The sequence below is a fragment of the Girardinichthys multiradiatus genome, chromosome 11 (genome assembly GCF_021462225.1).
Source record: "Girardinichthys multiradiatus isolate DD_20200921_A chromosome 11, DD_fGirMul_XY1, whole genome shotgun sequence".
Classification (NCBI taxonomy): Eukaryota; Metazoa; Chordata; class Actinopteri; order Cyprinodontiformes; family Goodeidae; genus Girardinichthys; species Girardinichthys multiradiatus.
In genome coordinates, this window is record NC_061804.1 from 42,762,849 (window position 1) to 42,776,082 (window position 13,234).

Below are 13,234 nucleotides of genomic sequence, written 5' to 3' on the forward strand. Positions count from 1 at the left end.
CATTTTAAATGTAACAAAATGTGAAACAATTATTTATACAGCACTGCATTCTTTCCTGGGGGTTTGAAGTCCAAAATTCTGAAAACTTAGTCTCTTCTTTCTCTTCTTCTTATCAGTCCTAATGCTGCTTCTTTTGTCATCATTTCATGCTTCTGTGCTTATTTTTTATTTGAAATATGTTATCCAACCTTTGTATTTCACACCTGCATAACTGAACTAATTCTATCAAACAAAAACAGAACAGAAACATGATAATGACTGTTGAAGTCCCATTTCAGGTGCACTTATTAAACATGTTGGGATTAATGGGAGTCACATGGTTTTGGAAAACAAATTTTAAAAGGCCTTTTTACTGAGCTGTGAAAGGGATCTGGAGGTGAAGTTATTATCAGCTCTCTGTTGTGTTGGCTTTTCATCCCAGCCAACGTCCTGCTGCTCAGTATTCTGAGCACAAACATTCTGGTTTTAGAGATATGACATTTAGTCCCAATCACTTGTAATGGATGCATTAACACACCATCACACTCTCACACCCAAGCACACTAAAGTAATGATGCACAATTTTGCGGTTGCCAGGAAACGGATTCTGGAGTTTACACCTGCCTGGCTTCCAGCTCCAGTGGAGAGACGAGTTGGAGTGGAGTGCTCACAGTCAAAGGTAAATTGTCTCTGTGTGATTTAATTCCATGCAAATGGTAGCTCCTAAGAGGCAGTATGCAAACACAGAATTATTGTCAAACCTTAAATGGAATAAAGTTGGAATACTGATGAAAATGCACCTGAAAGTGAGAAATTTGTATGTGTGCTATGAAATGTTGGTTTAATGCAGACAGAATGAATTCAAGATAGTTTATATTTTGTCTCATCTCATTCTTCTTCTTTGGTGATATAACCCTGTATTGTATTTTAGGTGGACTCAATAAAGTTTTTCAACTTAGTGAGGATGGTTTACCATGACTTGTACAGGTCCTACTCAAAATATTAGCATATTGTGATAAAGTTCATTATTTTCCATAATGTCATGATGAAAATTTAACATTCATATATTTTAGATTCATTGCACACTAACTGAAATATTTCAGGTCTTTTATTGTCTTAATACAGATGATTTTGGCATACAGCTCATGAAAACCCAAAATTCCTATCTCACAAAATTAGCATATTTCATCCGACCAATAAAAGAAAAGTGTTTTTAATACAAAAAACGTCAACCTTCATATAATCATGTACAGTTATGCACTCAATACTTGGTCAGGAATCCTTTTGCAGAAATGACTGCTTCAATGCGGCGTGGCATGGAGGCAATCAGCCTGTGGCACTGATGAGGTCTTATGGAGGCCCAGGATGCTTCGATAGCGGCCTTTAGCTCATCCAGAGTGTTGGGTCTTGAGTCTCTCAACGTTCTCTTCACAATATCCCACAGATTCTCTATGAGGTTCAGGTCAGGAGAGTTGGCAGGCCAATTGAGCACAGTGATACCATGGTCAGTAAACCATTTACCAGTGGTTTTGGCACTGTGAGCAGGTGCCAGGTCGTGCTGAAAAATGAAATCTTCATCTCCATAAAGCTTTTCAGCAGATGGAAGCATGAAGTGCTCCAAAATCTCCTGATAGCTAGCTACATTGACCCTGCCCTTGATAAAACACAGTGGACCAACACCAGCAGCTGACACGGCACCCCAGACCATCACTGACTGTGGGTACTTGACACTGGACTTCTGGCATTTTGGCATTTCCTTCTCCCCAGTCTTCCTCCAGACTCTGGCACCTTGATTTCTGAATGACATGCAGAATTTGCTTTCATCTGAAAAAAGTACTTTGGACCACTGAGCAACAGTCCAGTGCTGCTTCTCTGTAGCCCAGGTCAGGCGCTTCTGCCGCTGTTTCTGGTTCAAAAGTGGCTTGACCTGGGGAATGCGGCACCTGTAGCCCATTTCCTGCACACGCCTGTGCACGGTGGCTCTGGATGTTTCTACTCCAGACTCAGTCCACTGCTTCCGCAGGTCCCCCAAGGTCTGGAATCAGCCCTTCTCCACAATCTTCCTCAGGGTCCGGTCACCTCTTCTCGTTGTGCAGCGTTTTCTGCCACACTTTTTCCTTCCCACAGACTTCCCACTGAGGTGCCTTGATACAGCACTCTGGGAACAGCCTATTCGTTCAGAAATATCTTTCTGTGTCTTACCCTCTTGCTTGAGGGTGTCAATAGTGGCCTTCTGGACAGCAGTCAGGTCGGCAGTCTTACCCATGATTGGGGTTTTGAGTGATGAACCAGGCTGGGAGTTTTAAAGGCCTCAGGAATCTTTTGCAGGTGTTTAGAGTTAACTCGTTGATTCAGATGATTAGGTTCATAGCTCGTTTAGAGACCCTTTTAATGATATGCTAATTTTGTGAGATAGGAATTTTGGGTTTTCATGAGCTGTATGCCAAAATCATCCGTATTAAGACAATAAAAGACCTGAAATATTTCAGTTAGTGTGCAATGAATCTAAAATATATGAATGTTAAATTTTCATCATGACATTATGGAAAATAATGAACTTTATCACAATATGCTAATATTTTGAGAAGGACCTGTATAAACAGTTCAAAGATCTTGGTAATAAGAGATGAAGCATTTTGCTGCAAACCTCCTAAAACATGCAAGAGAACAGAGCTGATGGATTTTGGCTGTAAATCTCTTTGGGGACAGGATGGGACAGCTCTAATGATTATCCAGAGTATCCACTCAGACTTGGCCCCTTGCCCTCAGTATATTGTGTATTTTGGGAGCATCATTCCAAAACATTTAAATATTTTTCTTCTAATATTTCCTGAGAAATTGGACATCCATTATCCATATTTACTCTTCAGAGAATATGCTCTGTCTCAGCATCTCATTAACAATTACTAACAGAAAATTGATACTAACAGAAAATTGGTATAAACACACCTGTCCTTGTCAGCTGGTGTTGACTCATTGTTGTCCTCATTTCACATCTACTAATGAACTTCTACCAAGAATGCTGCAGCCTCTGAAGTTCTAGATCTCTACATACATATTCTGGAGCCCTGGTTTCAGCTCAGCTCAGAGCACACCATTAGAATAAATATAAACTCTAATTTCAAAAACTGTAAGACATAAGGTTCTCTTCCTGGAAGAGAAGGTTGTCCTAATCCCAAACACCATAATCACATTTGCTCTTTTCCTTCACCGTGCAGAGAGCGCTGACCCATTGGTCACGCAGGCCACAGAACCCTTCCAGCTGCCGGGCCCACCCCACAAACCCATTGTCACAGATGTGTCGAAGAACAGCGTCTCTCTAACCTGGCAACCCAACGCTCATGAGGGTGGAGCTGCTGTCACCTCCTACATCATCGAGGCCTTCAGGTGAGTTTATGGAAAACATTGAAATTTCAAATTAGATTCTCCACTTCTGAGCTGCTGCTTGTTTCTGGTCTTCACTAAGCGGTGAAGGATGTGTTCCAGTGTTTCCAGTTTGCCACTGTAGTGGTTTTAATGAAGTATTCCCTCAGTGGAACACCTAAACTGCTTTACATAAGTAGATTATATTGGAGGAATCAAGGAATGTCAGGAAAACATGTCAATATAATCATCAGCCACATAGGAATGACTAAACATATCGGAAAGAACTCAGAAAAAATACAGTTCTCCCAATAAAAAGTTTGATGTCCAAGTTATCCTGTGTTATGCTCCTCAAAGGAGTTAAGTGCCGAGTCCTCAGAATCACCTGAGGAGAAATCATGGCTGTATTAAACTTAGCTGAGCAGGATGGGGGGGGGCTCACCACACAGGGAGAGGCCTCTAGACGAAGATCAGCGGAGAAAATAAATCCTTACTACTCCATGCAGAGGGAACTCTGGCTGAGATTAATCAGATGCAGATGTCCTCCGTGGCCCCTGGCAGGGAATAACGCAAACCGATTCTTTAGAAAGCAGATAGAAGGAACCGATGGAGTGTTTGCAATGAAACTTTATTCCCTCGGGTGCTGAGGTGGGTTGGTAGACACAGAGAAAAGCAACGATTGGAGTGTTTGTGATGGTGTTTTATTTTGATCTTTAAGATCATATGTTATAATTTTCCTCTGATGAGACTCTATTTCACTCCAACATCATATGAGTTTTACAAAGTCACACCACATCTAACTGAAAGGGCCTCCTGCATTTGTAGCGTGTGCTCATGAGTCCTTCTTGGTGTAGAGTAGCTGTAAGACTTCATCTGTAAGCTTACTTGGAATAAGTTCACAGAGTAAAGGAGAGAGGAAGGATGCTGTGTCACCCATTAGGGGGAGGGCCACATAGTCCAGATCAAGCCCTCATTTCCTGTTGACAGCATGGCTGTACTACAATCACTGGTCCATCACTCACTGAGATAGCAGATTGTTTCAGTTTTAGCAGGTCTTCTGAAAGCTCAGACCAAGTCTGAATGGAGAAAAAGTTGGATCACATCTATTTTTCACCTGAGAAGAAAAATTCAGAAAGTCAAAAATGCCCCTAACTGTCGTAAAATGTTCATTTGGATTGATAAATTGTAAAGCTGCAGCTCACATCACTCCTGAACACAACATGAAGGTCTTCACACTGTGTGTCTTCACAATACAATACAATACAATAATACAACTGACAATGTATTATATAGAAAAGTGGAAGAAACGGGCTCCTAGATCTTTTTACAAATATAACCATAAAGTCTGGTGTGTTACAGAACATTAATGGACAAAAAGCATCATGAAGACCAAGAGACACGGCAGACAGGTCAGGGAGAAAGTTCTAGAGAAGTTTAAAGCAGTCAGGTTCTAAAACATATCCCAAGCTTTAAACATCGCAGAGAGGTCTGCTCAATCTATCCAAGACATGGATGTCCACCTAAATGAACAGGCCTGGCAAAGAGAGCACCAATCAGAGAAGCAACCACAAGGCCCGTTATAACTCTGGAGGAGCTGCAGAGACCCAAAGCTCAGGCAGGAGAATCTGTTAACAGGACAACTAATAGTTGTGCACTCTACACATTAGACCTTTATGAAAAAGCCAGAAGAAATGCATTGATGAAAGAAAGTTTTAAGAAGTTGTAGTTTGCCATCAGGCTTGCAGGGAAGTCAGCAAGCATATGGAAGAAGGTGCTCTGATCATATGAGACCAAAGTTAAAGTTTTTGGCCTACAGGTCCTTCTCAAAATATTAGCATATTGTGATAAAGTTCATTATTTTCCATAATTTCATGATGAAAATTTAACATTCATATATTTTAGATTCATTGCACACTAACTGAAATATTTCAGGTCTTTTATTGTCTTAATACAGATGATTGTGGCATACAGCTCATGAAAACCCAAAATTCCTATCTCACAAAATTAGCATATTAAAAGGGTCTCTAAACGAGCTGGGAACGAGCACCTCAGTGGGAAGTCTGTGGGAAGGAAAAAGTGTGGCAGAAAACGCTGCACAACGAGAAGAGGTGACCGGACCCTGAGGAAGATTGTGGAGAAGGGCCGATTCCAGACCTTGGGGGACCTGCGGAAGCAGTGGACTGAGTCTGGAGTAGAAACATCCAGAGCTACCGTGCACAGGCGTGTGCAGGAAATGGGCTACAGGTGCCACATTCCCCAGGTCAAGCCACTTTTGAACCAGAAACAGCGGCAGAAGCGCCAGACCTGGGCTACAGAGAAGCAGCACTGGACTGTTGCTCAGTGGTCCAAAGTACTTTTTTCGGATGAAAGCAAATTCTGCATGTCATTCGGAAATCAAGGTGCCAGAGTCTGGAGGAAGACTGGGGAGAAGGAAATGCCAAAATGCCAGAAGTCCAGTGTCAAGTACCCACAGTCAGTGATGGTCTGGGCTGCCGTGTCAGCTGCTGGTGTTGGTCCACTGTGTTTTATCAAGGGCAGGGTCAATGCAGCTAGCTATCAGGAGATTTTGGAGCACTTCATGCTTCCATCTGCTGAAAAGCTTTATGGAGATGAAGATTTCATTTTTCAGCACGACCTGGCACCTGCTCACAGTGCTAAAACCACTGGTAAATGGTTTACTGACCATGGTATCACTGTGCTCAATTGGCCTGCCAACTCTCCTGACCTGAACCCCATAGAAAATCTGTGGGATATTGTGAAGAGAACGTTGAGAGACTCAAGACCCAACACGTTTTTTGTATTAAAAACACTTTTCTTTTAATGGTCGGATGAAATATGCTAATTTTGTGAGATAGGAATTTTGGGTTTTCATGAGCTGTATGCCAAAATCATCCGTATTAAGACAATAAAAGACATGAAATATTTCAGTTAGTGTGCAATGAATCTAAAATATATGAATGTTAAATTTTCATCATGAAATTATGGAAAATAATGAACTTTATCACAATATGCTAATATTTTGAGAAGGACCTGTAAATGCAATCACAGTTTCACCACTGTGATGTTTTTCTTCAACAGAGACAGGAAAGCTGGTCAGGTCTGATGGGTAGAGCTAAATACAAGACACTCCTGGAAGCAAATCTGTTAAATGCTGCAAAAGGCTTGAGCTACAGTACAATGGAATGGTTTTCATTAAAGCATATTCATGTGTGAGAATGGCCCAGTCAAAGTCCACATGCAAATCCAATTGAAATGTGTTGTAGGATTTGAGAACTACTGTTACTAACTGCAGTTACCGCAGCAGTAACTGCAGTAAAACAGTGGTCCTACAAAGTACCGACTGAATACAAACGCTCACAATCCTTTTCAGATTTCAGATCTTAAAATGTGTTAAAAACCATGTGTTCTTTTCCTTCTGCTTCACAATTCTGCACTACTTTCTGTCAGTCGGTTACATAAAATCCCAATAAAAATACTTTGTGCTTTTCAACCGTAGTTTTAGTCAAATAAAAAAAAATTATAAAAAGGTTTTATGTATATCAAGTTCACCAGTTTCAGTTGAACTATAATTCATAAGGAGGTATGGTTTTTATTGCCCTAGAAAACCAAGTGATGCTGATTTCAGAAAGCAAAGATATATAATTTCCCTTTCATCCCCACACAGCCAATCAGCTGGCAGCACATGGCAGACTGTAGCAGACATGGTGAAGATGGAAACACACACCATCACTGGCCTTCTTCCCAACACTGTCTACCTGTTCATTGTCCGAGCTGTCAACGCCTACGGCCTGAGCGACCCCAGTCCCATCTCTGAGCCAGTCAGGACACAGGACGTGAGTCCTACAGGTCAGGGGGTGGATCACCGGCAGGTACAGAGGGAGCTGGGAGAGGTGGCTGTCCAGCTTCAGGACCCAGTCATGGTCACAACAACCTCCATCCGAGTGTCCTGGACAGTAAGTGATTCACAGCTTTCATTTCTTCACTTCGATTCTGTTTTCTCCTTTAACCCCTGCGCTGATCTAGCTTTGGTTTGTGTTTAGGTGGACCGTCAGTCTCCGTATGTCCAGGGCTACCGCCTGTTTTACCGCCCCAGCGGGGGAACCTGGCTCCTCCAGGACATTAACTCACCCTCGGAGCGCAGCGTCGTCCTCACCGGCCTGCTAAAAGGAACTGAGTATGAGATAAAAATCCGTCCGTACTTCGATGAATTCCAGGGCAAGGACAGCCGAACGCTGCTGATCCGAACTCGAGAAGAAGGTAATCTGTTGCTTTCACTAATAAGAGCATTGTGCTCTGTGAGGCTGCAGGGCTTTATGAGGGGTCTTCTCATTAGCCTGTGTTGCACTACATGAATCTTATCCACGTTATCTCTTGCTACAGTCTGAGTTTGTTTATATTGATCCGTATATTCAATAGATTTCCCCCATACACCAACGTATGCAGCCTCAGGCTTTTTATTGCTCTGTGCAAAATTCAGCAGACCAGGTATTGACCTGTCTGAGTTCCAAGTCGGCCAAAACAGACCATACTAACCTTGCAGCTCTCAGTGAGTCTGCTCTTTATATTTCATGTCTTAGCTTCATGTTTTTTTCTAGCTGACCATAGAAGTAGTCCATACTTGTTGATAAAATGACACTGATTCTATTGACCTCCTCTCATAGTCCCCAGTGCCCCACCTAGAGGAGTTACAGTGGCAACAGTGAAGCTCAACAACAGCTCCACCATCAGCGTCACCTGGGAGCCTCCACCCAGCGACATGCAGAACGGCATCATCCAGGAGTACAGGGTAAACACACTCTAGCCAAGTCCAGTCAGAACAAGTTCTAAACAGTCCAGTCAGAAGCCCAGGGATGTTGTGTATGGGTCTGTTAAACTCAGAGACTCTACTCAGTCTCTGGACGATGATCACAGGTATTGTGCAGATAAACCTAGCCAAAATCAAGTCTCCAACGTGAAGAAACGTCTCAGAAACAGGAAGATCTCAACAGTTTCAGCATGAGCTTGAGTACTGAAAACAAAACTGTGTATCCTAACAGGTTTGGTGTGTGGGCAGCGGCAGTGATAATCAGACACGCTACTACATCAACAGGACGGTGGACAGTAACACGCTGTCCACAGTGCTGAAAGGCCTCATCCCCGGCGTGCTCTACCAGGTGGAGGTGGCGGCAGTGACGAGCGCCGGCGTTGGAACTCGCAGTCATCCCGTGTCTGTTCTCATCAGTGAGTTTTCTGCAACACTTCCTCCATGAGAAAGTTAGGTTATGGATGGAGTGCAGTCATGGCTAAGGCAATGATTTCTGAACCTCTCTCTGACATGCTGGATATATTAACTTCTGGATCATATCCTTATCAGAGTTTGGAGTTGATCTCATGTTTTTGGCTTCTATTTCTCCACCTGCTGTCTCAGAACTGACCACAGGTTTTCAATTTACTTCTGGGAAGTTTCTAGGTCCAGAATGTCAAAGTTCTGGTCTATGAGTCCCTTGTGCCGCAGTTCTCCGTCCTACTGGGAAATACACATCATTTCCTAACTGTTTCTGGATTGTTGGAAGGAGTTGCTCTTGGAATACGATTTTGATCTCATTCTTTAAGGGAGGAAGTCCAGCCCACACATGGACTGTGTGGGGTTAGGTTTTATCCATGGGAGGGTCCTTGGATAAAAAGTAACCCCCACACATAGATTGTAGTTTTAGCTGCAACGTTCTTTGCAGCAGTCTCCTTACATGCAATGCACTTTTGATGATAGTTGCTCACTTTTTTTTGGAAGCAACCATTTTAGCACAAGTATATTTTAGTCACATCTCTTCCTTTATTACAGCAACAATATGTCAATCAGATTAATAATTTTAGCTGGACTCTTTCACAGCTTTACCTGTGTTGATCATATTACTCTGAATTTAGCAGATCACTTTGTTTTAAAGCAAAAAAAACAATCAAAACAAATTTTTTGTTCTAAAATGGCTCTTTGCGATGAATTACATACTAAATACTTAATACATACACAATACATACAAGCTGACAACTTGAGTTTTCCACACAATAGTCCAAACGAGGCACAACATCGCCTCTACTTTTGGCCTTGACTGTATTGTGAAGTTGAGTACAAACCTATTAGTTTGAACCAAACTGAATTCAGCTTCTCCTAAGCTATGTATCATAGTAGCAAAAACGTCCTGTGTTTTTTAAAGAAACGTAAGGACAACCAAATGCTATACAAAGCTTCAGTTCATATATTATGTTATTAAACCGTTGTCACGTCTGTGTTTGTTCCCACAGAGCTGCCAGCTGAACAGCCGACTGCTTCAGGCGGCGGAGGGACCAGTGACAGCAGCGAGGAGGGCAGCGTGAGTCTGGCTGAGCAGATCACTGACGTGGTTAAGCAGCCGGCGTTCATCGCAGGCATCGGCGGGGCCTGCTGGGTTATCCTCATGGGCTTCAGCTTGTGGATCTACTGCCGCCGCAAGAAGAGGAAGGAGTTGAGCCACTACACCGCTTCCTTCGCCTACACACCAGCAGGTCAGGAAGGATGAGTGACGTGTGGGAGTCTAGATTTTTTGTTCTGCTCTCGCTTTCTGCTGTCTGCTTTATAAAAGAAGCCACGGGACTTACCTGTGGAAGAATAATTCAGAGTGTTGCCAGAGGCACTGGAAACTTAATTATATTTTAGGGAAGCATCATGATATTTATCTTAGTGAAAAAAAGTGAACTTTGTGATAATCTGGATGGATTTCACAAATAGTTTAAAGTTGGGTGTTATGTCTAGTGTGCTGAGTTGCTGTGCAGTCTGGGATCGAAGTATTTTTCAGGCCTTTCTGTCCGTCCCTCTGAAGATAATGTGACATGCAGCAGTCAGTTTACCCCTCCTCTAAACTGTTTTTCTCCCTGTCTTCTTGTAGTTGGTTTCCCTCATGGTGAGGGATCAGGACTCAGTGGAAGGTAATTGAGAATCTTTCTCTTTAAAAGATCTCATTTATTAATTTCTTCTCATGTTGTGTTTTTATTTCAACTTTTGCAACATGCTTTACAGGCCTGGTGTGCTGGGGGGCAACATGGGGAACTACCCATGGCTGGCAGACTCTTGGCCCACCACCAACCTGGTCCACAGCAGCAAGGAGGCCGTCCACTGCTGCACCACCAATCACGACACAGCTGAAAGATATTACAACGGTAAGAAGCTCTTGGGGAGCAATCATTTCCAAGTGCTTAAAAGAAAGCAACAAACCTGTGCTGAGTACAAACTTCACCCTCAAACAGAAGCTGGGATCTCAAACTACCTCAATCAGACAGAGAAGTACAGCATAGGAGGCTCCACAGAAGGTCCCATCTACAGCACCATTGATGCCACCAGTGAAGACCTGCACAGCTTCACCTACGGCCAAAACATCTCCACAACCCCGTACGCCACCACCTCCATCATGCCCTTTGCCAGTCAGACACAGGGAGCAGCTTACACTGGCGAGCAGCAGGAAGAAGGGCACTGGATCGCCCAGCCAGGCCCCTCTGGAGCTCAGTATGCCCAGCCGGATCGCTGCAGTGGTAAGATGAGAACAGGCTTTAATCTGTCTGACAGTGATTAGTGTTATGGAGAAAGAAACCCATGTAAAGGCTTCATACAGCTCTACAACTGTGCTTGGATTTTGTTTTTACAGCATATGATAAACAGGAAAATGACAACAAAAGTACTCATAACTTTTGCACCTGAGCGGTATATCCCTGTAGCTCCCCCAAAGGCTTTTTAGTTGCTTCTCTAGATAATGCTCTCCTCGCCCAGCTGCCTGTTTAGGTCGTCTTGTAATGAAGGATGATGGATTGAACAGAGCTCCATGAGATGTTCAAAGCTTGAGATATTGTTAAAAACCTATGGGGGAAATTTACTGCCAAAAACAAGAGCACATGTTTTCAGTTAGAGAGCAGGATTTCATTAAAACATTAAAATGTATGAAATCTGAATCATACATTTCATAAATAAATGCTTATTCTTAGTTTTCCATAATTTAAGTGCTTCACAATAAAATTACTATAATGTTAAACTTTCTACCATTGTTACAGACTCTGCTGAGGCGTCAAATTCTGGAGCAATTGCTGAGCCAAATGCAATATGTTCTCAGTCATGAAGAGCAAAAAGAATTTGCAAGCAGGGAAGAAACTTGAGAGCGCGGTTTTGATCCGAGCAGAGAGCAAGTTTGTGCGCATGGAGGATGAAGCAAGCAGGAGGAGAAATTATCTATGCAGGAAGCATTAGATCAGAGCACAGAAACAAAGATTTGAGAGAGAACGGAGTATATTTGAAAGAAAGCAGAAGTTTTGAGTGAAAGTATTACTAAGTTTGAGTACAAGCAGAATGAAATCCTGCTCTCAAATAGAAAATATGTGCTCTTGATTTTTGGCAATAAATTTCCCCTATAAAAACCTTTATTGTTTTAAACATCTCCACAACTCATCTGTTTTTATATTGGGATAAAATTTTACTCTACTGAGCTGTATTTATTGATTAGTTTAATTCTAAATGTAGTTGTCTGCTATAAATTTTATTTAGGGGTACTAAAGGCGGATTAATACAAACATGCCACAATTCTTTATTTGTCAAAGCCGTTTTCCTTCCACTTCATGAGTATACACCAGGCGCGTAGCTAGACCTGGGCTTCCGAGGCAGAAGCCCCAGATGTTTTCTGAACAACCCCGGACTTCTTGATTGAAGAAATTTAGAAGTATTTAAAAGAAATCAGCCACAAAATGGTATAGGACTTCACATTTTTATTTAAAAACAATCAGGTTTTTTAATTGTGTTCCGTATAATCACGTCCCGCTCCACCAAACCTGACAATGAGTTAAAAGGAGAAGACAAAAGATTATTATTTGCGCACTCGCGGCACCGCTTATGCGCAACTACGCGCACAGCCAGTGACGGACTAAATTCTGGCGAAGTCCAGAACAGCAGTTTACTCCAGGTCGACCTGCCTTGTTCATTACCTGAAAAGTTACACTGAGCGCCTCGAACTGGGCTCATTTCAGAGGAACCGCAGAGCCAACCGGAGAGAGGGAGCCTTGTGGGTGTGTGTTCAGGAACAGGTGGACGCCGAGCGGTATAACCCAGACAAAGATAGCGGTAAAACCTGAATGCTGACTCAGAATGGGCTAATTGTAAGTTACAGCTAATCACTGATTCACCCAGCAAGACATGAGGTGGAGGTTCACTCTAATGAGCATCTTCAGGGTCATGATGAGGGACTTTCACCTGAGCTACAGGTGAAGTTAAATGATCTGTGATAGAAAACAGGAGCAACCTTCTTCTAGCCGGATTTGCATCATAATGTGAAAATATCTGGTCCTTTAATTCAGTCAAAATAAAAGCATTTAATCCTAACGTAGCTGAACACATTAAAAATCCTTCAGATCATCTCATGGCTGCAGCCAGTCTTATAGTCCAGTTCTACATGTAGATAGAACCAGGTGTTGCTCAATAAACCAGGAAAATATCTCCTGGTTCCAGTAAGACGTAGTAGAAAGTAAACCTCCCTCTTCTCTTTCATATCTTCTGTGTTGATTCTAAACATGTAGCTCTGGGTTTAAAGATGCAGAATAATTAGGAAATAAATCATAGCAATTAATCACAGGTGGATAATTGATTAGTTAACTATTTTATTTTCCTAAATTACACATGTAATATTATATAAAATAAACTAATTAAACAAGGATACAGTTTTACTGAAGGTGAGACATACATACCAGATGTATACAGTTATTAATAACTTTAATATTAGTACTAATAAGGCCTAGGATGAGACTCTACACTATATTTTAAACACCACAACTTAACACACTTTCCTCTCAAAGTGTTTAATAGTAAGAACTGCACTAATATCTCACATGTAGAACAAAAGACTGGGTTGAA

General features: G+C 42.2%; 1 protein-coding gene across 4 annotated transcripts in view; it reads left to right on the forward strand.

Annotated features, from left to right (window-relative positions):
* The window catches only part of robo3 (roundabout, axon guidance receptor, homolog 3 (Drosophila)), a 233,445-nt gene that overhangs the window by 210,599 nt on the left and 9,612 nt on the right, over positions 1-13,234 (forward strand). For all 4 annotated transcript variants that reach the window (XM_047379127.1, XM_047379129.1, XM_047379131.1 and 1 more), the window contains exons 11-20: positions 577-658; positions 3,198-3,366; positions 7,007-7,295; positions 7,383-7,599; positions 8,004-8,128; positions 8,379-8,562; positions 9,619-9,858; positions 10,239-10,278; positions 10,370-10,509; positions 10,597-10,878. In XM_047379127.1, the coding sequence (XP_047235083.1) occupies positions 577-658; positions 3,198-3,366; positions 7,007-7,295; positions 7,383-7,599; positions 8,004-8,128; positions 8,379-8,562; positions 9,619-9,858; positions 10,239-10,278; positions 10,370-10,509; positions 10,597-10,878 (1,768 nt within the window). The remainder of the gene's footprint in view (positions 1-576; positions 659-3,197; positions 3,367-7,006; positions 7,296-7,382; positions 7,600-8,003; positions 8,129-8,378; positions 8,563-9,618; positions 9,859-10,238; positions 10,279-10,369; positions 10,510-10,596; positions 10,879-13,234) is intronic.